General features: G+C 38.9%; 1 protein-coding gene across 5 annotated transcripts in view; it reads right to left on the bottom strand.

Annotated features, from left to right (window-relative positions):
• Nucleotides 1–26,136, bottom strand: part of cpeb3 (cytoplasmic polyadenylation element binding protein 3) — a 114,657-nt gene that overhangs the window by 47,436 nt on the left and 41,085 nt on the right. For 4 of the 5 annotated variants that reach the window (XM_043712504.1, XM_043712506.1, XM_043712502.1 and 1 more), the window contains exons 4-5: nt 21,209–21,268; nt 482–505 (exon numbers count right to left, since the gene is read on the bottom strand). In XM_043712504.1, coding sequence (XP_043568439.1) covers nt 482–505; nt 21,209–21,268 — 84 coding nt within the window. The remainder of the gene's footprint in view (nt 1–481; nt 506–21,208; nt 21,269–26,136) is intronic. The other variant, XM_043712503.1, reaches the window with a different exon arrangement.

Raw genomic sequence — 26,136 nt, 5'->3', positions numbered from 1 at the left:
TGTGGGGAAACACCTGGGGGTTGCATTCAGAACCTCCCCCTGGATACCATGGCCAGATTTAAAAACAACACTGTACAGAGGAACAAAAACAAATCCCACCATTTACTTAAAAAAAAACACCAAGCTCAAAGGAAATCTCAAACACTGTGCTTTGAATGCAACTGTTATTAAGCAATTATTTCTTCAGCCACAATTTAAAGCAGACCATTTAATTATGATTTTACAGACTTAAAAAGAAACACAACAGTTTTTGTCAAAAAGATATACTGAAGAACTTTCAAGGCAACAAACTGCAAGTTACTAATTTAGAATGGTTAGAAGTTCGCGATAGCAATTAGGACCACCACAAAAGGATACATAGATTTTGCCAATCAACCAAAGAATTTATACAAGCAACTGAAAATCATTAATCACTCCATTAAAGCATTGAAAATATTACTAGATTTCACAAGCAAACACTAAGTATTAAAAATTTCTTTACCTCTTCGTCGCCCAAATGTCCTTGCTGCATGTAAACAGAGAAAAAGTGGGTAGGCCTGTAACCTTCTGTTAAAAATTGCAAACTTCATATGATAGGCACACATGATTCAGGTGACACAAGTCAATTCATTGTCAAAATTGCATCCCAATTCCACACTAAGTTTTAGAAGTGTTCTGTTATCCAGCAGAAAATTATTATAAAATTAATTTGTCCTCACCTCCCCACCAAATGAGTTTTGAAAGCCTTTTGCTTCCAACTCTTCCCTGACTATGTTCATTATGAAAGGCAATCAAGACCATTTCACTGTACAGTATTCCCAACAATACAATGAGTGAATCTGACTTCCAATTTTTCCCAACATTTTATTTGCTCTTCTTCCAAACATTGCTTATTTGAAACTCAAAGTAAATAAAATTGGGAAATCATAACAGAAAAAAAAATCCCCAAATACAATGTGATTTAAGTGCCATGAACAATGTAGCAAGCTGATTTTATTTGCAATTTTTCTGGCTTCCATCACAGAATAGAAGAACATGAACACTTCTTGGTTTTTTGGTTCTGTGGTGATAATCTAACTACCACAGAGCTGAGTTCATCATTTTAAAAAAATGTAACTAGTTTAATTATCAAGAGTATCCTATAGATAGACCCTTTCCAAAAGGAAGTAGATTGAAGGCCAGCCACTATAGTTCAAATAATGCAATCACAATTGCTTCTGATTGTTCATTTGCACATTGGCAAGGTGGGTTACTTTAGAAATGAGTGATCACAGTTATTTAGTATGAAAGTGATCACATTACTGTCAACAGAAACTACAAAGAAAAATATTCCAGAATAATTTGTAATCTGAAAACCCATCACATTGAGTATTTACAAAAACAGAAATGTAGCATGCTTCAGCTCAGAGTGAAGTTGGTATTCTTAAAAATAAATTAGTATTTTTTATTTGTGGATACTGTTGACAAAGCATTCATGCAATTGGAAAGTTTCACCTATTAGATAAAAACCTTAACTGAAGGAACAGTAAAGTAGCTACAATCGTGCGTAATTCATCAGGGAAAGAGATGAGCAATTTACTAAATGAGAACCATGCAACACACATGATTTGTGTGTGGAGCTGAAATGCGCATCAGCCATGATTGAATGGCGGAGTGGACTCGATGGGCCGAATGGCCTTACTTCCACTCCTATGTCTTGTGGTCTTATGGTCTTATTTCACTTGTATTCAAATGTGATCCATCACAATAAAAGTAATTAGTTAATAAACAAAAGCCTAGAGTAAAGAAATAGTCAACCAAAAGGCATTTTGGTTATTTCATATCACCAAGCTTGTAGTATATTTACAAATAAACTAGCATATTATGAAACATTTGAAATGGAATTATTGATCTAAAGTTTGAGGTTGAATGACACAAATAGCAGTCTTCTAATGACATAGTTAATAGACATTAACACAAGTCTGATTCTCCGCTGTTGGTTTCTGTACTGCTACAAAATTAGATTTCCTGTTCATTAGGTTGAATTCCAATGGGCTATGAACTCAAGTGATTGACTTCCCACACTGGACATGGAAGAAGAGTTGCTTCTCACCAAGAAATTGTACTTTTCCGTTTTGAAAAACTGCTTATAATAAATGAATATGAACATTAGAACAAGTGAGACCAATTATTTTGAAGTCAACGTAAAAAGGCAAGTAGAGCACTGCAACTTGAATACAGTTTGATTTCTACCCAAGGATTTCCAACACTGTAAGATGATCAATTTTCTCTATGCGGCATTAAATTGACGAAGATACATGCAGCATAATTGAAGCAGGTCACAAACATAGTTGGAAAGGAAAGAAAAAAAGCTTTTCCTAACTTGAGAAGGCTGATTACATACTGCTATAAATACCCTTGTTCTATGCTCACTAATCCATTTACAAACTGAAGTGAATGAGTAATGTAAAAAGATTGGGCACTGGCAAGCAAACAGTTTTTAATTTTAAAAACCCCACATACAAGACTGGCAAAAAAAACGATGCACAGAGATAACATTTTGATGACCACTTCACCACCGTGTTGTTGTAGGGCAAGGCAAAGGCTACAAGTCCTTCAAGAACTACCAGCTGCAAAGCAGAAGTGGGACAGTCTCTAGTCAAAGAGACATCTTGTGACAATCTAAAGATTCTGGAAGATTTATCCTGAAGCTGAGGGGAAAAATTGTTTTGCTGCCGTAGGCCTTGCTGCAGGTCGTCAACTTGGAAATTCTGAGAATTCAGGGAAGTTTTTTGGATATTTACTCAATGAAGTTGGGAAACATGGACCTATTGGAAACAGGATATGCCTTTGAATTGTTTCAAATAAAAGCTATAATTCCATGGAAAGCAAATTGTAATGTATGCGTTTTAATATGTGGTGTTAAAGCATTATTAATGGTTGTCTCTTCTGTAGTTCAGATTATTAGTAGCACATTCAGTGGGAGTTGTTTTTAGCTTCGAGCAAAATTCTTAAAATGAGAAATCTTGCCACGCGATGCCTTTCAGTTAATCGCTGGAATTTATATATATTAAACATCATCAGGGTTAGTGAGGGGGTGGAGATGGATAAAAGGGCTGTGTGCACTGGATACAGGGACCAGTTTGGATTATTTGGAGCTCAAGGAGATTTCAAACAGCACTGCAGAAGCAAATAAGGATTCGAACAGCAATAAAGGAGGAATGGAAAGAGGTACCATGGAAACAAATAATTTTGGTAGTGGATAGAAGGTCAGGTTTCACAAACTACTCAAAGTTAAACAAACCCTCAAGTTTTATGGAGCTTGGGTCAGCTCCAGACAATAGCTTGAAAAAGGACAGACCAAGGGTCTACAACCTTCAGCTCATTAAGTGGCTCATACAACTCCCAAACAAGACTGATTAAATATTTTCCCAACCTGTCTGGGATATTCAATAGATTGCCAAAGAAATCTAACATCAGAAATCACATTAAAGTCAAATTTAAATTTTTTTTTGCTTCTACCTTATTTATACAAACACTAATATGCTCATCTCCAGATTCTGCCAATTTCATCATAATTATTGTTACTTTAGGAACAACTTGACAGCTTTTAAGATATTGTCCTTCTGCAAAGTTGTAAAAATGACTGTTGCCAACCCTGGCATGACAGTGGTTATTTCTGGTAAGAGATGAAAGTAATTGCTTCAGGGTTCCCCATGTTAACGTATTGCAAATGCTAATTCTTAAAGATATCAGACAGCAGTATGCCAACATGAAGTCATTGAGTCAGATGTTGGCAGCATCCCTGAGAGAGCTCGCTGTGTAATGAATGATGGAAGCAGTGTGGCTTGTGTGGATCAGAAACACAGGAAATTGAAGCAGGAGTAGGCTATTCAGCCCTTCGAACCTGCTCCACCATTCAATCTGATCATTGCTGATCACCCAACTCAGTAGCTTGTTCCCATTTTCTCATTATCCTTTGATCTCTTTAGCCATAAGAACAATACCTAATTACTTCTTGAAAATGTTTTAGTCTCAACCACTTTTTGTTGCAGAAAATTCCACAAGCTCTCCACTGAGTGAGGAAACTTTTTAATTGCAGTCCTAAATGGCCTAGCCCATTTCCATAGATTATGACCTCTAGCTAGTCTCCCCAGTCATTGGAAACATCCTTCCTACGTTTATCTTTCCTAGTCCTATTAGAATTTTACAGTTTTCTATGAGATATCCCCTCAATTTTCACAAATTCCAGGAAATAAAGTCCTAACTAATCCAGTCTCTCTTCATACATCAGATCTCCCATCCCAGGAATCAGACTGGTAAACCTTTGTTGCACTCATTTCATAGTCAGGATATCATTCCTCAGATAAGCAGGCTAAATTTGCACATACTACTCCAGATGTGGTCTCCCCAAGGTCCCATACACTTGCAGCAAAACATCCTTACTCATGTACTCAAATCCTCTCCCTACGAAGGTCAACATACAGTTTGCTTTCTACACTGACTGTTGCATAGTCACTTTGGGCAAGTGGTATATTTGGATGTGCTGAATACTGCAAAAAGAATAAATTAACATAGTTGCAGTCACAATATAATCCGTGGTAATGGCTGGAACCTGGAATTCTGTGATTTGAGAAGAGGTTGGAAATAAGAGTCCACATTTTTGTAAAACATTGCATTTGTAACATGTACAATATTGTTATGCTTCAAGACAGGCTCGCTAATATAGGGTCAAATGGAGACAACAATGGGGATGTGGATTAGAATGGTGCTGGAAAAGCACAGCAGTTCAGGCAGCATCCGAGGAGCAGGATGTATTCCTGATGAAGGGCTTTTGCCCGAAATGTTGATTTTCCTGCTCCTCGAATGCTGTCTGAACTGCTGTGCTTTTCCAGCACCACTCTAATCCGGAATCTGGTTTCCAGCATCTGCAGTCATTGTTTTTACCAACAATAGGAATGTGACCTATTCTGAATTCTGTTGATCACAACCCTGGGTGGCAAATGTAATGCAGAACTCCAGACTAATGTTCTCGGTACATGAGCTTGAATCCCACCATGGCAGATGGTGAAATTTGAATTCAATAACAATCTAGAATAAAATCTGGCCTAATGGTAACTACGTAACCACAGTCGAATGTTGTAAAACTCCATTCAGTTCACTAATGTCCTTTAGGTAAAGGAATTTGTCATTCTCACCTGGTCTGGCCTATATGCAACACCAGACTCCAGTTGACTCTTAATTACCCTCTGGGCAATTAGGGACAGGTAATAATAGCTAGTGAGCTTAAATCCCATGAATGAAAATAAACCATCCCCACAGCAACATGGAACACTTGTGATGGCCCAAACTAATTATCTCCTATTCCTAAATCTGTCTTTTGATCTGATAAATATATAGCTATATGAAGACTTTCCACTGTTTACCAGCTGCATTTAACACTAATTTGATATGGGGAATTACATTTTTGAATTCACTTGTGGGATGTGGATGTTGTTGACTGAGCCAGCATTTATTGTCCATCCCTAGTTGCCCTTAAGTGATGGTGAGCTGCCTTCTTGCATCACTACAATCCAGAGTTTTGATCCAGTGTGAAGGAACGGTGATATATATTCTTAAGTGAGAGTGGTGAGGGGCTTGCAAGGGAATTTCCAGGTGGTGGCATGGTGGCTCAGTGGTTAGCACGGCTGAGTGGGGGATGGTAGTGGCTGTGGGTTTGGAAAGTGCTGTCTAAGAAGCCTTGGTGAATTTCTCCTGTTGAGCATAAATTAATGACTAATTTATATGCCTAATGTGGATACTTGCAATCCTACTAGATTCAACATGAAGCCCACAGAGTTACCCAAGTGTTTTCCCATTTCCAATTTTCACCTTAACTACTAAATACAAGTCCTGAATTAATTGTAATTAATCCATTGTTAAATACCTGCTTCTTTCTTTGGCAGGACAATGGTGTCCGCAGTGTGGTGTGACATATTTTACATTAAAAAAATTCAATTTTTTCAAAGCAGGCAAATATATTTAATACTGTTATAGGAGTTTCCCTAGCAGCACCTTCCTGGCAAGTTATCAAATAACTTTTCATATTATGCAATTTTGCAGCGACATCTTTATTCCCAGACATGCTCAGAGTAGGAATGTTAATGGTTAAGTCAAAAGTGCCAATAAATGGAGAGTTCTATCACACCAGAGATAGAATAAGAGTGGCAGAGGGGAGAGGGCAAGCAGCTGGGCAGTCATAGCCACCAGCAAAAGAGCATCATAGTAGAATGCCCCCAGCTGAAGCCTAAGTTAACACATGACCTTCAGACCAGCTTTAAAAAGAAAGTGAGGTATCAATTTCACTAACAGTTGCTGAGAGCAATATATCTTTGCTCAGGCACAATAACCAAGACAGATTTAATAGTATAACTTAATTTCAAAGTACTGTAAACCCAAAAATAACTACTGCAGGTTTTACAATCTGTTATAAATAGTTTTTCTAGGAATGCATTATTTGAACACAAAGTGACCAATTTTTCTTTGGAAAAAACAAAAGTTATCAGAAAGTACAGTTACTGGAGAATTCTTGAGATACTGACTGAATAAACAAACACTTTGAATTAAATTTGAATCTCTACTGTATGGATAGAGGCCCTTTGGCCCAACAAGTTCACACTGACCCTCCGAATAGTAACCCACCCACACCCATCCCCTACCTTATATTTACCCCTGACTAATGCACCTGACACTATGGGAAATTTAGCATAGCCAATTCACCTGACCTACACAACTTTGTACTATGGGAGGAAACCGGAGCACCCGGAGGAAATCCACGCAGACACAGGGAGAATGCGCAAACTCCACACAGATAGTCGCCTGAGGCAGGGATTGAACCCATGCTGTGAGGCAAGTGCTAACCACTGGGCCACTATGCCACCCCAATCTTAAAAGAATATTACAGAAACATAGAAGATAGGAGCAGGAGGCACCATTCGGTCCTTTGAGCCTTCTCCGCCATTCATCTTTACAGCCTAATCCTGCTTTCTCCCCATAACTTTTGATCCCATTCGCCCCAAAGTGCTGTATCTTGCTGCCTCTTGAACCTGCCCCCCATATTAATTAGTAACAATTTTACTTCATAGTCTCTATAAAGGTGGAAGTTTCCTGTGATAACTATTTTACCCTTTTTACTTGCACCTCAAAGTATCAGACTTATCCTCTGCAATTCCCATCAGCGTTTTCTGCCACTTGTTCAATCTTAGTTTCAAACAGATTCTGTATTTGGATTTTAATCAAAGATCCATTTTTTCTATATCCTATTGTCAGGGCTAGCCCTGCTATTTTTCTTCTAAAATATAAATATTCTGGAATATTTAGTCCCTGACTTTAATCATTCTTCAACCTTGTTTCCATAATGCCTTTACTATTTCTGTTACCAATTCATCTATTACCAATTCTATGTTGTTGTGAATGCTTTGTGCATTTAGTCATAATATATTTTTCACTGATATTGCCTCTGCCAGTGAAGTCCTTGCATTTATTAGTTACTGCCACTTCCTGACTAATTTTGCCTATTTATATTCAAAGTGCTATGCAGCCTCAAAATTTCACCTAGGATGTCTTTAAAATGATGTTTCCTGATCTCCATAAATCTGTTAATTAGCCTAACTACAGCTTCAGTTATCAGATTCACAGGTCCCAAAATAATGGGAACCATACATCAACGTGCAGAATAGAATCAGATCCCTTGACTATATTGTCTCTATTATTACATGATTTTCATTTTTTACATCATTCCCATTCATTTGGATGGCCTCCCTTAGCACAGCACCATGATCAGTTTGTTCATACATCTGCCCTGATTCACCTGGGCAAGAACCTTGTACTTCTCGGACAATGGCAAAGCCAGAGATTCCTTCACTACTGCACTTCACATCCAATCACCTGTTTCTGTGCTGTATTACTCTGACTTGCTTGACTCTCAATCACAGTCCCTCCAGTCCCTGACCGTGAACCACACCTGCACTACTCTCTAATCTAAGTGAGCCACAGTCTTCTTTGAATATCTTTCCGTTCTATAGGTAGTTCTGCTATGACATGCGTTTATTAAATGGGGCTTTTCTGTAACGCGACTTGTGAATTGCTGCGCTTCTTTTTAAAAAGCGCCCTCCCGTTCACTGTTACATGATCCTCATTCCTGTCACTGGGTGACATGATGCACAGAGGACTGGATGCTGCATCAGCATCATGTGACCAAACAGCTTGTGCATTCTATCATGAAGAGCTTTGTAAAAGGTATTGTGAAATGTTTGTGCTAGTGTACTTGGAAAAGTATCATCAAAATGTCTCTACAGCCTGAGGACAGGAAGCTGGGAGCAATCTGTTAATTTAAAAACTTAAAAAGTTGTGATGAGTGAAATTTCACTGGAACTGACAAACAGTAAAAGGACAGTGTTGAGCAGCAGTTTGAAACGTGGCTTTGTTGTTCATATTAAGAGCTTTTTCTCTCTTTTTGTTTAAAAAAAATATGTTTGGATGTTAAAGAATATCTGCAGACTCATGTAAATCTGTTTCAGTGACTAATCAATATGGTAACCAACTGCAAATAAATACCAGTACAGGGGCATGGAGATGGTCACAGCATGGTCAGAGTCAGGAAACTTTGCACATAGTGGACGAGGAAGAGAAAGGTGAGTGGCGCACTGTTACTTTGGGTGCATGTGTGGAGATGCCCTAAAGGGGTGAGTAGTCTGTACAGAATAGATTCAAGCTTGGTCATGGTCAAATATTAGTGAGGATCAGAGTGAGTGGGGACAATGTTGCAGGAAATAGTGGGTACAGTAGCAGAGATACAGTGAGTGTGAGGTATCAACAACAAGATGGTGGCACTTTCACTGGCAGGGTGGAGAACGTCAACCTACATTCTGTGCATTTCTGGATGGTAGACCTGGTCCAGATTGATGTGGATCCAATAGAATGGCATCTACTGTTGGATTGGGAGAAAAAGGACATCCTACCTCTGCATCATCCCCACCTCGAGCAGCAGCATCTCCATGTCACTGCCCACAAAGAGAGACACCAATTTTCTATTATCTGCCACATCCAGGGCCAATGTCAGGAACTATGCAGAGCAGCTCTGGACTGACCGCTCTCATCTGGGTGCACAATATCTTTTTAATGATGGTGCTTCACCACAGATGTTAGTCAGCTCTGGGATATCCAGGAAATGGTGATGGTGCTAGATTGTGCAAGAGGGACACCAAAGGGTAGGGTAGGTAATAAATCAGGCGGTTTTGTAAAATAAGGTGATAGACATCCCCAAACATCACGACGCGAAACCCTCCGAAAAACTTGACAAAGCTGACACTTAGGGAAAGAAATTAAGATTCAACCTTTGATTAATCAAAGCAAGTTTCATTTTGAGAGATGATTTGTGCAGTGTTACCATTGGATGGGACCAGAAGACTGGCTAGAATGTAGTGCAGCCAACAGGTATAGATGCCAATTGAGAGTAGAGTAATCAGTTGAAGATTCTGATGAGTTGTACTATACCGCACTATACAACTGATCAGTTACAACAGGTCAAAATTTACTTAGACTGTGCTATAATTTGTATTAGGCTAACTACTTCTTTTGTTTCAATTTTTACTGGCATTTTTGGTAATTCTCCCCAACCCTATTTGTCCCATAGGCCCCATTATTTCTATTGCATGATTTTCTATAACACGTCACACAGAATGCAACTATGGCATTGTAGGAGAAATACCTGTATCCTTAAATTATTTTCGTGCACCATCTTCAAGAGAACAGCAAGCAAGCTGCCTAATCAGTTGTTCTGAACATTCTGCAGCATCTACGCTCCCAATTCTGGTTGAACAATTCAGAGCACAAGTACCTCAAGATGCAAATACTCGCAAACTCACATGTCCAACAGTTGCAGCATACCAGCTGCACTGTATCGCCATCCAACATTACATTTCAGTTAAATAACCGAAGTTTAATTACTCAATAAATTTATCCTGTGTGTTTTAAGCTAATTACTAATCCTAGTTTAAGTTATAGCGAAGATTACACCAAACCGTAATATGTAGCTTGTCATGACCATGAATCACCGATGAAATTAAAGGTTTGCTATGTCCAAAGTGATCTTTTGAACACAAACACAGCTACAGCCAAAAAGGAGACATTATGGGGAGTAAATTCAGTTACTGTCTTAAAAACATTTCTGCAACATTACATCTGAAGTTGTCAATTTAAATTCAAAGAGGGAAATGCACTACCGAACTGATCAATATTAATCCCTGAAAGTATCCCAGACTGAACGTGATGGTAAGAGAGAGAAAAAAAAACAGTTTGGACAAGAGACATATGTGTTTTCCACTTGTAGAATGCACAGCGCCAAGAGTTAAAACTGACTCTGGTCTATGCGAGTCATTGGCTTAATCTTGGAATGCGCGAATCAGTGCACTGTGCAGGTAACAATTTTGAGAACAAAATGGCCATTAAAATACCCCTGTATTACAGGTAAAGAAAAAGAAAAGACTATTGCTCTCTTTCTCTCTCACACGCACTGAGTGCTGCTATCCAGTTACTTTTCAAAGGAACCAGGACAAAGAATACCATTAAACCTACAAAGCCAAAAATCTCAAAATAGACTTCCAAACTACCAATATAACATCCACTGTAACAATAACACTCTATAATCCACTCTTCACTGAAGACCACAGAGACTGTCTTTTGTCTAAAGCAGTTTTGGAATAAGTTCTTATTCCTAATATATTTGTATGCGAGTTGTGTTAGTATTTCTTCTCGTGATTAGTAACAAATAAACTCATTCTTGTTAACTGAAGGAAGCCAGGTTAAATTGGTTCCTTTCAAAACAAAGTAATTTAGTCTGGGAGAAATGTATTCACGAGAGAGCAGGAGCGAGAGAGACTGCTGTAAATTAACATTATGACTTTGTAAATCAACTGAGGGGCACCAGGGGTAGGAAAGGTGAATAAAGAAACGGAGCCAATTTACCAATCTTCACCTAAGAGCCTGACAATTTTAAAGTATCCTGTCTAGAACTGTAAGAACTCAGCAGCTCACCCAGGGTCTGGCCATAACAAAGTTAACACCGATCCCTCTCCCTGTTGCCACTTCCCCATTTGCCTTCCTTTGCTCACAACGACATTCTTTTCAGAAAAGTTACAAGTTCTTGTCACCTAATGTGATTTGGCAGTTGTTAGGGGAATTTGCTCAGAGATCCAGGAGATTCAGGTGTGAAAGTGACCGTGGATGGAAAATGCATTTAGTGCCATATTAGGCGTGTTATGAACTAGCTGCATTCAAGTCCATATTATTTTGAATTAAGCAAACAAACATGGGACCTTTGCTTTTCAGTGTGATTTGATTGGGACAAAAGCACAGGCAGCAGAAAGAGAGCAGTTTGGTAAGTAAACAAAAACAGCAATGACTTAAACTGCCCCAATTGGCCAATCCAAAGTCTAAAAAATATCATGTCCCGATGAAACTTCTGAACCTATTTTATCACATCTCACTAATTTTTTTTGATAAGACGACTTACATTTATGCATTTTTCTTTATGACCAAACAACAGCCAAAGTGCTGTACAGCCACTTTTGAAGTGTACACTTTTGAAATGTAGTCATTGTTAAGAAGAAAGTGGAGAAAACCAAATTGCATACAGCAAGTTGTCTTCATTATCCCATTATTATTTGAGGAAGGCCAAATGCTGGCAATTTGGATTAGACCAATTTAAGTTAAGTTATCAGTTCCTGGACACAGTCGGAGAGATCACGAGGTTTCCAGGAAGCATTGGGGCCTGTCAGGGTACACGAGTATACGGTTTAAATTTCTTTTAGTTCTGGTTTTTCTTCAGTTCCTGGATGCAGTTGGAGGGGTCACAAGGTCACAGATTTGAGCAGTTGCTTTACCCAAAATAGTCAGGTAATGTTTCCCACCCATCCTCCTCCTCTAATCAAAAAAAACGTTCTGTGCACCAGTTGTTAAGGTGAGAAGTGCTTTCTTTTGTGTTTTTTTTCTGGCAGTCTATTTGGGAACTTCGAATAGCTGGAATGGATGTCAGCGCAGTTGAATGTTCTTCCTGCAGTACGCGGGAAGTAAGGGTCATCTCTAGTATTCCCGCTGACTTCATTTGTGGGAAGTGCACCCAACTGCAGCTCAAGAACCAAGTTAGGGAACTGGACCTGGTGTTGGAGGAACTTCGGATCATTCAGGAGGCGGACATGATTATGGAGAGGAGTTACAGGGAGGTAGTTATTCCACAGCCATGTGAGGAAGGTAGATGGGTTACCATCAGGGGTAGGAAAGGGAACGAGCAGGCAGTGCAGGGTTCTCCTGTGGTGGTAGCCCTCAACAAGTATACGGTTTTGGATACGGTTGCGCGGGGGGGGAAATGACTTACCGGGGTAAGCAATGGGACACAGGTCTCTGGCTCAGAGTCTGTCCCTGTTGCTCAGAGGCAAAGGGGAAAGAGGAGCAGAGCTTTAGTCTATGGGGATTCCATAATTAGGGGGACAGATAGGAGGTTTTGTGAGAATATGAGAGACTCACAATAGGTGTGGTGCCTCCCAGGTGTCAGGGTTTGTGAGGTCTTGGATTGGTGTTTGAGGGGGAGGGGGAGCAGCCCCAAGTCATGGTCCACATAGGAAGAAAGGTGAGGATCTAAAGCAGAAATTCAGGAAGCTAGGGTGGAAGCTTAGAGATAGAAAAACAGTTGTTATCACTGGTTTGTTGCCGGTGCCACGTGCGAGGAACAGGGAGAGGTGACTTCATCGAGATGTACAAGATAATCAGAGGGTTAGATAAGGTGGTGTAGGATGATGAAGGCTAACACTAGGGGACATGGCTTTAAATTGAGGGGTGATAGATTTAGGACAGATATCGGGGTAGTTTCTTTACTAGGAGTAGTAAGAGCGTGGAACGGCCTGCCTGCAATAATAGTAGTAGGCTCGCCGATGTTAAGGGCATTTAAATGGGCATTAGATGTACATATGGATAATAATGGAATGGTGTAGGTTAGATGGGCATCAGATTAATTTCACAGGTCAGTGCAACATAGAGGGTCAAAGGGCCTGTACTGCACTGTAACGTTCTATGTTCTATGGTCTATGGTAGGCATGGACAAGTTGGATTAAAGGGTCTGTTTCCGTGCTGAACAGCTCTGTGGCTCTATGACTAAGTCTGTTTCGATGATGTGGTTTGAGGGGTCATTAATGGTCAAGATTCTAAGGACAAGTGTCCTGTCTCTTCACAATACAGCAATTTTAATTTCCACCTTAGAGAACATTCAAGACCTCTATTAATACCTTATCTGAAAGTACATTGGAGATTGTAAATCAATATTTTGATTTTTGCAAATCCCAAAAAGCTAGTGGACTTGAAAACGTATATGCACTAAATGCAAATGGACTTAATTTTAAATTGCTGGTATCTGAAAGAAAGTGTGCTGCTCGCAGACCTCATTTCTTACAAAAGATCAGATCCAAATGCATCAACTTGAAAAAAGACAACCCTACAGTGACAATACTACTCATACAATTTACAGATTGCAGCACAGTTACATGGGCTACATAACCAGTTACTATACTGTATATTCTGTGTAGACTGATAAAAGAATTACCTACATCATAGTAACAGTAATAAATTGAAGCTGAGCTAATGGTTATATAAGATGTCAGTAATCTACACAAAAGGTATCTCTATTATTCTTTTCTAAAGATGTTTGTATACCTTTAAAGTCTTTAGGCATCCCAATCTAGCTTGCAAATATACAATAACCAATTCCTCAGTTACAATATTTTCATTTTCATTCTTCTCAAGCTTATTGCGAAAAAATTCCACTTACTATGTATAACAAGAAAAGTATTTGTTCCAACAAAGCCGACTTGGGAAGAAAGTGGACAATGTACATGCCCATCCATTTCAGTGGAAAAGGATTCAAGCTTTCATTGGATATACAAAGATAACTGAGGACAAGCTAAACAGTTGCATTTTTTCTGGCACCACTAACATATTTTAGTTCAACACTCACCATGGGGAACTTCTGCTTAGCAGTGCCACACTATAAATCAGTGAGCATAAGACTAAGGTTTGTTTTTAAAGTTTTCTGGACAACATCTTTCATGAACTGAATGATGACCAAGCATCTACTTTTGACCATTACAGTATGCATTTATGTGCATTCTATTTAAAATTATACACCTTTAATTTTCTTCATAAAATTTAAGGATAGCAATTGTTGCATCACTGTTTTACAGATGCACTCATTATATCAATCTTGCTCATCTCCAATTGTTTTTAAAATGTTATTTGAAAATCTAAAAATTGAAAACGATCAATACCTTATAATCAGACTTGCCAAGCACTCACTAATTAATGAGAAGCTAAACTATTTATCATTCTTTCCTTCATAGTGTATGTAGTCCTTGAATCATAAGTGAATATACTCCGTTCCCTTTATCCACTAAAGCAATTTCCAAGATCTTTATGCCGAATTCAGAGCTTTGCAGTTCATTGGGTTATAGGTTAACGATGTCAAGATTCAGTATTACTACACCTTCCAAAATGGCAAGTTCCTTCTAATCCCTAAAAGCAGCCAGAGATGATTAGTGATTTCCAATTTAAAAGGAAGCTGGAACATGATTACAGCTCATGACTATATCATGTGCAATATTTGACACCACCCAATGTGGGTGATGCAATTGTTATTGACTACAAAAACTCAAACATCCAAGGATTGTCTCAACAATGCAACAATAAAAACAGGAATTACCCATTTCACCCTTCAAGCCTATGTCATTATTCAGTAAAATCATGGCGTTTACGTAGAATTTCACTCGGTTTCCCCACAATCCCATAACACCAGAGGTATCCACAAATCTATTAATTTCTGTTGGTGAACATACTCACTCACCTAGCATCCTCTGCTATCTGGGTACAGAATTACAAAGACTTGCAATGCTTTGCGTAAAAACCAGCTCATCCTAAATGACCAACATATTATTCTGACAGTGATGTCCAGCTCTATATGTGAAAGAGAGAATCCTCTCTGTACCTACCAGGCTAAACCCTTTAATAATGTTATGTTTCAATATAATAATCTCTCATGCTTCTAAATTCTGGGGGTTTTGATTTTATCTCCTTGGCTGACAATTGGTTAATTATCTCTCACAAACTGTGCTTTGGAAGAACCAACTCCAGGAACAAATGACAATTTTGCTATTCAAAACTGCAAAGGGCAAAACGGAGTCAAGTGGCAAGAGGAGAAAAGCAAAGCAAATGAACAGAGATTTTTAAAACATAAATGCTATCAAGAGAGAGACAGACAGAGAATCCACTAACTGACCCTTTAAGATTCAACCACAATGCATGTAACTGGTCTTCCTGTATTAAGCTACACACAAATACTACCTTTTACATATATATGTTAGCTAATGTGAAAGGTGGCCAATAACACACAAAATATTAATATAAGTGAGGTCAAAACACACAATGAATGTGTAAGATTACAAAAGTTTGCCAGATAACTGGGAATAAGTCATGTTCACTCTTCAAGAGGAAGGTCATACTGTAAGTGGATAATTGAATATCCTTCATTAGTCCAATTTCCATATACAGAGGCAGAAAAGGAATAGAAAGCATTGGTTTTGTTGTTATGGACAAGACCAAACTCACTCAAAATATATTAAGAAGAAAGTCTGGATGCTAACTTTTTCTTATTTTAAAAGCAAGTGCAAAGCGTTCCAGATGCATTTCAATTGTTCAAACTACTCAACTTTAAGCAAAACACAGTTTTTATACTACAGTCAAATAGAAATGAAAGAAAAATAAAGAAAGGAACTAGTTTAATTTTAACTATTGAAATGCTGAACAAAATAATATGTATTAACTGCTAATTAACTATTCTAATATAGGTACATCCTAAAGCACAGCCTTGGTAAAGGAAAATTCAGTAAAGTAAAATAGATTGTCTTACATGCAATTCTAACATCTTGAAGAGAACTCCACCTTTTAGCTGTAACAGAGAGGAAGAAGAGCTTCCACATCCAGCTTCAAGACCCCAGCAACTGCAGAAAGCTAAAAAAAAAATCCTGGTTCTGTGGGAGCTTGACCCCACGCATTCAGGCTGCTTCTCTTGTTCCAATTTAAAAGAAAACATTCCACGACCTCTCAAGCTGTTTATTGGCTTTGAGCAAATCACTCAACACCCCTGCCTCAACCTTTCTTCATAAAGCAAGCCAAGACAAAATACACCTTTTAAAGCCATAGTAATCGCCATACTTTCCATCTTAGGCAGACATGCGTAATAGAATAGCATCGGAATAAAATGGTCTTGCTACAGTCGGTTTTGATAGTTCCGTTCCCCTGTGACTCCACATTAGAAGAAATCACATAATAGCAGCACTATTTAAATTAATGGGGCTGGAATCATGTTATAACCAATACAGATAAGGAAAGTTTGCATTCTACAAATAATGGTCTAAATTCTTCAATTACTTTACAGCCAATTCACATTGAAGAAACGCATGTTATAGCAGAAACGACTATATATTAAAGACTGTATTACTTCATAAAACCTACTGTATACTGGCTGCTGAGTATCAATGAAATGAACTCTAGCTGATCATCAGTCACTCAAATTATCAGCTGAAATATTATCCAAAGCTATTAATATGGTGAAATTTTTAAAGTAAAAATATCAGTTCATGTACCAAAGTTAATAAACATCCACAAGATTAAAAAATATTGTTGGTTTCACCCAAGATTATGAACAAGCAATGTGATTCGTCCATTCAATGATGTGTTGTGGAATACAAGCTTCAGCAAAACAGTGTTCTATAGTAAACTCAATTTTTATTTAAAGAATTTTGACCTGGGATACAAGGGAGTTAAGCTGGTAAACGAAACTTGTTTATGGGGTTGGATTCAGTCTTTGTTCAAGCTATTCTGTACAGTTGGGATATTGAATAAAAAAGTCTCATCAGCACCAAGATCATTGGCACAACTTGAAGACAGACAAAAATCCTGAGAAAATTCTTCATCACTACAATGGTGTCTGATTAAATTGTCACTGATATCTAATTGTTTCACTGAGTCATACAGCATGAAAACAGACCCTTCAGTCCAACCAGTCTGCTCTGACCAGATATCCTAAACTGATTTAATCCTATTTGTCAGCATTTGGCCCAGATCTCAAAACCCTTTCTATTCAAATACCCATTCAGGTGCTTTTAAATGCTGTAATTGTATCTGCCTCCACCACTTCCTCTGAACAGTTCGTTCCACACGTGCACCACCCTGTGTGGGGAAAAAGTTGCCTCTCAGATTCCTTACATCTTTCCCCTCTAGTCTTAGGCTACCCTAAGATCTTGAGAAGGTCACTCCTCAGCCTCCAAACTCCAGGGAAAAAAGCTCCAGCCTTTTCAGCCCCTCCCTTCAGTTCAAATCCGCTAATGCCAACAACATCCTTGCAAGTCTTTTCTGAACCCTTTCAATTTAACAACATTTTTTTTATTGCCGAGAGACCAGAATTGAGTGTAGTATTCTAAATGTGGCCTCACCAATGTCCTGTACAGCTGTAACATGATGTTCCAACTCCTATAATCAACACACTGACCAATGAAGGCAAATATGCCAAAAGATGTCTTCACCACCCTGTCTACCTACACTTTGAAGAAAATTATGAACCTGCACCCCTAGGTCTCTTTGATCAGCAACACTCCAGGGCCCTACCATTCACAGTAGAAATCCTGACCTGGTTTGCCTTACATGTCTGAACATGAAGCTGAGTTAGCCATATTATTTCGAGCTCATGACTATTTATGCACTAAACTGCAAAAGTACATGTTCTCCCAGTTTAGTTACTAAAATAAGGACATATTTTGTCTGCATGCACACTTCCTTTGATGTTCTGCAGTATACAAATGTTTCTAAAAACAAGATCGGGGAATGTTTAATTGGAGTGATCTCCTACCAATTCCCATATCCGGGTGGAAATCCCAGAACCTGTACAAACAACTGCAGTTGAATCTTGCTTCTCTCAACTTTGGGAAGTAGTAAATTAAATAAACAGAATATACGGAGGCAGAGCTCAAACTTGTTCAGCACTTGTAATGGCTGGATTTTATAGGAGTCATTAAGTTGAGAAAATGCTTGAGTTGGGATCAGAACTTCCTGGAACAAAATACGTATAAGATCATCAGAGGCACTGATGAGTCAATTGTGCAGTATAAGTTGATCTAAAGGGCTCAAATTTTCCAAGGAGAGGTAATCACAGGAGCCAAGTCCCAGCATAGAGGGAGCTTGTCAGGACCCCAGGTGTGCAAAGGAGCAGCTGTGTAAGAATGGGGTCAATTTAATAGATACTAAAGAGTTATATGATGTTTTTAATATTCAAACTTTTGCTGAATAACTACCTGTTTAATTTCAGCCGGACCCACCAAATTCTCCAACTTGTGGATACTTTTGGTAGGGTTTCAAGAACAGAGGAACTGCACAGCAGAAAATTCCATTTCCAGGGAATTCCTACAGAGTGTCGTGCAATGGAGATTCCACAGAATCCCCATACGTGATTTACAACTATCCTTGAAAAACAATTATTTGGTCATTGGAAAATCTGAGCCAAAATAACACACAGCAAAGCTGATTAAAAGAAGTGCAGTGACAGTTTGATTCTTTTTGCGCCTTAAATATACCGGTGTACTTCAGACATCTAATCAGACAAAAAATGGACACTGAGCCAGAAAAGGCATTATTACAATGAGCAAAGAAAACTCAAGTGAAGAGATGAATTTTGAAGAGGTGATTATAAATAAGAGGCAAACGAAATGGTGGAACTAACAAGAGTTTCACAGCATGAGGCCCAATTGGTAAAAGATGCAGCCAAAGGTAAACTAGAAGATTGTGGTATAAATGACACAAGGAACAAAGATTTAAGGTCAATTCCTGGCAAGAAGCTTAACGTGAGACACATTAATGCATATTTATACATTAGTTCAGAATGGAAGCAATATATCCCGTGGGGCTCTGTAATCCTTATGTTTAAAAGTGCAGGAGTTTTGTAACTAAAAAAATTCAGAAGAACATGATCAGAATCAGCTGAATAATCTGAAGTTGTATTGTAGTTAAGATTTCTTCTCAGAAAGGAAGTCTATATATTGAAATCCAAAATGGGTTAAAATCTTCCAATATTTGGATCAATTGATCCATTTGTGAGTAGCTTTCAAACTATAAGATAATTAGTGTTTTGTCTCTACTGCATCTCTGTGCAGCAAAGTAAACAGCCTGTAAATTAGCTTCCTTCACTCAACTATACTTTCACCAACATGTACACAAAGCCACATTCATGATTGTAGAATACTTTTCCTAGGCTGTTGTTCTCAATATTCTTGCGCTCTATTTGAAGAAAAGTCATTTGCTTATAAACACATTTCAACTTTCAACCAAAAAAACGGAGGGGAATTGGTGTCTAAACATGTTAATATGCTGCTTTAAGAGGAATGCAAAGTGCCATTGGAGATTTTAAGTTTCTCAATGTGACTTCTCACTAATTCAAAGTGAAATTCTCATCAAGTAATCTGTAGGACAAAGGGGAAAGTGGAAACTCTTAACCGAATTAAGATTGAAGCAAAATCCTAAGGAAAATTCAATGTACTTTATATAAACTTCTTGAAATGAGCAATAATATTGTTGAAAAGAAACTCCGGGAAACTGAGAATGTCCACCTAATCAGTGCAAGTCCTTCTGGAATTTATTGCATTTTGGCAAAATTCAATTTAATAGCAAAAGCCTAGAAGGATTTGATTTGTTATCCCTTCTTCAGCCTCATCATGTTCACAAAACAATTAGGATTAGTTGTTTTTAGTTTCACAAATGACTAACCCAAACAAACTGAGTTAATCAATGACAGAAAGGTTAGAAGATAGCTAAATAATACTGATGAAGATGCCCATAAGCATATGCTGCTAACATGACCTAGTGAGATCAGAGATGCTGCCACAACCTAAAATTCTCTCATGACCATGGAGAGGCTGAAACTTTTTTTGAATTATCTGAGAGCGCAATTCACCCACTTCTGGGACTGATATCAATCAGAATTAGTTGCTGGGTCAGGTTTGCTCACACAGTCTTATTGAAAACAAAGCTAGTTAATCAGGATTGGTATGATGGTTGTTAAGTTATTTATACTATAAGTCCTGGATGGTGCTCATAGTCACTAAACTTTGCGGTTTCTGCTGAGGATAATGCATTAGTTAATACTGATACATTTTAGTAATGTTTGCTTTGTCCCGATTAGCTCCAGAACACATACTTCAACAAATCTAAAGGAACTTCAGCCAAGGGATGACTTTAATCAGTGCTGTTTCTTTAAGTAGACGACTTAAATGATTTTTTAAAAACATTAAACTTTAAACCCAAAATGTTGCTTTTAATCTGCTTTGAATGATTAAGTCCCAACACACCGATACAGTTATTCTTGCATCTAGACGCAACAGATAACATCTTGGAAAAACAAACATTAAAAGTCACCAAGAGGACGAAATGACGGTTTAGTGGTAATTTGGCATGGTATTTTCAGATGTTTTAGTCAACCTGCTATTAATCAATGGAGAAAGAGCAACAATGTTTCTATGTTAAAGTATACAGATGAGGACAGATATGGACAAACCTGAAAAGGATAATGCTCCTCTTCCCAGCCATGTGTTAATATGCTGTTTATTCTAAGAGGAGCAATGAAAACGTTTACAAGCATTTGTATCCAAAAAAAAAAGGGAGCGATGTAGGGAATTAAGTATAGACTCAAATGAAACCTTATATACAACTCTTATGAATATTCTGTACTAAGCTGTTAAGGGCCCACTAGCTAGAAGGAATTTTCAAGACAAGAGTGACTTCAGCTTCTTACTTATTCAAAAGATAATAATGGAGGCTTCAACTGAGATGAAATGGAGAATTCTTCTACAAACTAAAGCACAGGTAACTTTGAGTAAAATCAGCTTGGTTTATCATCTGTCATATGATGCACCAATTGCACCAGATAAAATAAATCCATGTGGCTAATACCACAGGCAGTTACCTTTGCCTACCATGAATAAAACATAAGGAGTGCCAAGATGATTATTTAGCTTATTGTTAACTTTGTTTTAAATTCAAGCAACTTAAATGTAACCTTCTGTGCATCTAAAACTCAGGGAAAATATGTTAAACATAGGTAATAATTACATGAAATAACAGTACTTACTATTATTTAGTGCCACAAGGTTATCTGTTCCTGGGTGAGGGAAATTAAGGCCCAAGCGTCCTGCAAAATGAAATATAGTCGTTGAAAAAATTTCTAATGTATTCCTGACATATATTTCCAAACTCAAGTAATTTAAATCATATTATAATTTATACAATGCATTATACAATGCAAAAAAGTTAACCCAAGTTGATGGAAAACGATGAATTATCTTCAAACACATTCTGGAAAGTAATTGCTGTGTTTACCTAAACCGAAAAAACAGGTTGACATTTTATCATTATTTTTAAACAAAACTTAATTTCTCCATTAAATAATTGCCATCAATTACACGCCCTAAAAAAGTCCATTTATGATCTATCCAAGGCAATGTTATGGAGTGACATCACCTTAAATTATGAATCGCAAAACAATTATATAGAATGCTTTGGCAAAGTACTTCCATCAACTGAATATATCATTAATTTAGGATACAACATATTGATCACTCTTTCTTTCAGAACAGTCAGAGCTACCTAGAATTGCCATCAAGCTAAAAAGAATCCCAAAATATATTTAATAAGTCCAAGACTCAACTGTCACAAAGTAGTAAACATAACAAAATTTTCAAATTTGAATCATGTGCAAAAGAATCAGCTATAAACTAGACACCAAACTGAGAGCATTTTCTTTTGTTTGCATTATAGAACTTTGAAAAAATGTATTTTTAGATTTTTTAAAAAGTAGAATTTAAAAGTAAGTTTCAGAGAACTATATTGGAGCTTTTTGATGTGCTACTGGAATTGGAGTGGTCAATACACCGAATAGTTTAAATGCTTAAAAAGGACAAGGTGCTGCAGAAACTCAGCAGATCTAGAAGCATCTGAAACAGATGAAACAGAGTTAATGTTTTAAATCCAGTGTGATTCTTCTTCAGCACTCAAGAGATACAAAAGTGATGGGTTTGTATTTAAAAAAAAAAGTAGGGGTAGCAAGTTGAGTGAAAGTTAAGGACAAGGGAGATTGAAGATCAGAGGTTTACACAACAGAAGGCAAAGGCAGTGGCAATTGAAAACTGACAAAACATAGCCTCAGCCCCATGTGTTAATAACAGAACATAGGTCAGCTCTGATGGAAAGCCAAGATACTGAAGGTTTGAAAACAAAACAAAATTGGAAGATAGAACTTATGGTTGATGTTGAATACAATATCAAGTCCATATGGCTGTAAAAAGTGTCTAACTGGCAAATGAGATGCTATATTCCTCCAGCTCGCATTGGGCTTCACTAGAACACTGTAGTACACTGAGGATAGAATAAGAGCTCAAAATCAAAAGGTCATGTACTGAAATGGCAAACAACTGGGTTCATGCTTACAGACTGAGTTGAGGTGTTCCACAACCTCTCAGTCTGCAATTAGTGCCAGTATTACGAGAGGGCATAGCTTTAAATTAAGGGGTGGTAGGTATAGGACAGATGTTAGGGGTAGATTCTTTACTCAGCGAGTCGTGAGTTCATGGAATGCCCTGCCAGTAGCAATGGCGGACTCTCCTTCTTTATGGGCATTTAAACAGGCATTGGATAGGCATATGGAGGATAGTGGGCTAGGATCGGCGCAACATCGAGGGCCAAAGGGCCTGTACTGCGCTGTATTTTTCTATGTTCTATTGCTGAGATCACATTGCGAACAGTGAATACAGTCCATTGGATCAAAAGAAGGATTTTTAAAATCACTGTTTCACCTGCAAGGAGTGTTTGGGACCTTGGATTGTAAGAAGGGAGGTGATAGATGGGCAAATGTTGCATTTCCTGCAAATTCACAAGGTGGTGCTGTAGACTCGGAATGCCAATGTTGGCAGTGATGGAAGAGTGGATCATGATACCGTGAAGGGAACAGTCCCTTTAGAACACTAACGAGGAGGAAAAGTAGTGTTTCGTACCATTGACTTCATGCTCGAGGGGGACGATCTAATTTGAAGGCTCGTGGGGCAGAGAATGAAAACAAGGAGAACCCTGCTGCAGTCCTGGTACGAAAGGGAAGAGTGTGGATACGTGCAGGAAATAGGTTGGAAATGGTTGACGGCCCTCTCCACCACAATGGAGGTGGGGACAGTGTCGATTCCTTGGTTAAGAAATACTGTATTCATGTCAGAAGCTCCATTGTGGAAGGTTGTACCACCAGGAGAAATAAAAACAAGTTAAAGAAACTGGGAGAATGGAAGAGAGTATATGTAGGAAGCTTGGTGCAAAGAAATACAGTCAAGGTCGTTGAGGGAGTTAGTGCATTTAAAATGAGTATCATTAAAGAGCCCATCCCCAGCAAAAGAGACAGCTGTCAGGTAGAGAAGGGAAGAGTCAGAGAAAGTTCAAGTGAAAGAGAGGGAAGGAGTGATTGTTCCAGATAAGAGTAGCAAATAGCACTAATACACAGTCATTGATGTACTAAAAGATGAAAAGAAAAATGGTTGTGAGGGAAGGCTCATAAGACAGGCTGGAACAAGAATCGTCTCTTATACCCTGGTAAAACACAGGCATAACGACAGTCCCTAAGTGCCTAGAGTCACATCTTTAACTTGACTCACTTCCAAAAGTCACCTGGACCTTCCAAGAAAAGGAGAAGTTGTTCCATAAAGAGAACATGGCCATCTCAATAGAGAAGGGCAATAGTGGATGGGATCTGTGAAATACATCCTGTACAGGCTTTGTTATCAGCATCATCACTGGCCTCACCAGTCTGCAGGTCAAAGTGTGCTTGGTAATTTTCTTTTGACTAAAAAGAATTGGATGGTTGTCGCAAGAGTATTTTACATTGTTTAAAAGCATCTATACATTATATGGATTAGTACAGTCCTATCATATTATTAGAACAAAGAAAATTACAGCACAGGAACAGGCCCTTTGCCTCTCCAAGCATGCGCTGATCCAGATCCACTATCTAAACCTGTCGCCTATTTTTGAAGGATCTGTATCCGTCTGCTCCCTGCCCATTCATGTATCTGTCATGCCCACCTCTATCACCTTCACCGACGTATTCCAGATACCGACTACTCTCTGCATAAAGAACGTCCCATGCATATTTCCCTGAAAATTTTTTCCCTTCTTACCCCGACCTCGTATCCCTCCGTAATTGAGTCCACCACTCTGGGAAAAAGCTTCTTGCTATCCACCCTATCTATACTTCTCAGGATCTTGCACACCTCAAATCAGGTCGCCCCTTAACCTCCACCTTTCTAATAAAAATGGTCCTAATCTACTCAACCTCTCTTCACAGCTAGCACCCTCCATACCAGGCAACATCCTAGTGAAGTTGAAAAATGAGGTGCTGGAAAAACACAGCAGGTCAGGCAGCATCGGAGGAGCAGGAGAATGGACATTTCGGGCATAAGCCCTTCTTCGGGAAACACTTATGCCCGAAACGTCGATTCTCCTGCTCCTCGGATGCTGCTTAGCCTGCTGTTTTTCCAGCACCACATTTTTCAACTCTGGTACTCCAGCATCTGCAATCCTCACTTTCTCCTAACATCCGAGTGAACCTCGTCTGTACCATCTCCAAAGCATTCATATCCTTCTGGTAATGCAGCCACCAGAACTGTACTCCGTGTTCCAAATGTGGCCAATACGAAGTCCTATACAACAGTAACATGACTTGTGAATTCTTATTCTCAATACCCCATCCGATGAAGTAAAGCATGCCATATCTTGACTACTATCGACCTGCGTTGCCACCATCAGGGAACAATGGACCAGAACACCCAGATTTCTCTGTACATCTATTTTCCCCAGGGCTTTTCCATTTACTGTATAGTTCGATCTGGAATTGAATCTTCCAAAATGCGTCACCTCACATTTGCCCGGATTGAACTCCATCTGCCATTTCTCTGCCCAACTTCCAATCTATATTCTGCACCACTCTCTGATAGTCCCTTTCATTATCTGTTACTCCACCAATCTCCCTATAGCTTCCTCCAGACCATTTACGTGCATCACAACAGTGGACCCAGCACAGATTCCTGTGGAACATCAAAGGTCACAGTTCTCCATTTTGAGAAACTCCCTTCCACTACTGCTCTCTCCTGTTGCCCAGCCAGTTCTCTATTCATCTAGCTAGTTCACCCTGGACTCCATGCAACTTCACCTTCTCCATCAGCCTACTATGGGGAACCAGATCAACTACCTTACTGAAGTCCATGTACAGGGGAGCCTTGATTATCCGAATACCAATTATCTGAAAATCAGATTATCCGAAGGAGATGTCGAGGTCCTGACAGAAACATGACATCAAAGACGTGCGTCCAACACTGATCGCGTCTTTTGTTTACAATGACTAAAACTGCTGCCAAGAATAGTCCTGGACTGACCTCCCACCCCCTCTCTCTCTTCCCACACATCCCCTGGAGTTTACACAGGGGTGTACCCTAAACCCCCTTTTACATACTGCTCAATAAAACACTCCTGGATGCTCCTTACAAATTCTGCTCCACCTAAACTTCTAACATTAAGTGAATCCCAGTCAAGATAGTCATAGAGTCAGAGATGTACAGCATGGAAACGGACCCTTTGGTCCAACCCGTCCATGCTGACCAGATATCCCAACCCAATCTAGTCCCATCTGCCAGCACCCGGCCCATATCCCTCTAAACACTTCCTATTCATATACCCATCCAAATGCCTTAAATGTTGCAATTGTACCAACCTCCACCACTTCCTCTGGCAGCTCATTCCATTCACGCAGAGGGTGGTACGTGTAAGAGTTGCCCCGTGGGTCTCTTTTATATCTTTCCCCTCTCACCCTAAACCTATGCCCTCTAGTTCTGGACTCCCCGACCCCAGGGAAAAGACTTTGTCTATTTATCCTATCCATGCCCCTCATAATTTTGTAAACCTCTATAAAGGTCACCCCTCAGCCTCCGACACTCCAGGGAAAACAGCCCCAGCCTGTTCAGCCTCTCC

The sequence above is a fragment of the Chiloscyllium plagiosum genome, chromosome 22 (genome assembly GCF_004010195.1).
Source record: "Chiloscyllium plagiosum isolate BGI_BamShark_2017 chromosome 22, ASM401019v2, whole genome shotgun sequence".
Lineage (NCBI taxonomy): Eukaryota > Metazoa > Chordata > Chondrichthyes > Orectolobiformes > Hemiscylliidae > Chiloscyllium > Chiloscyllium plagiosum.
The sequence above is the reverse complement of the archived record's forward strand: the minus strand, read 5'-3'. Positions and strand labels throughout refer to the sequence as shown.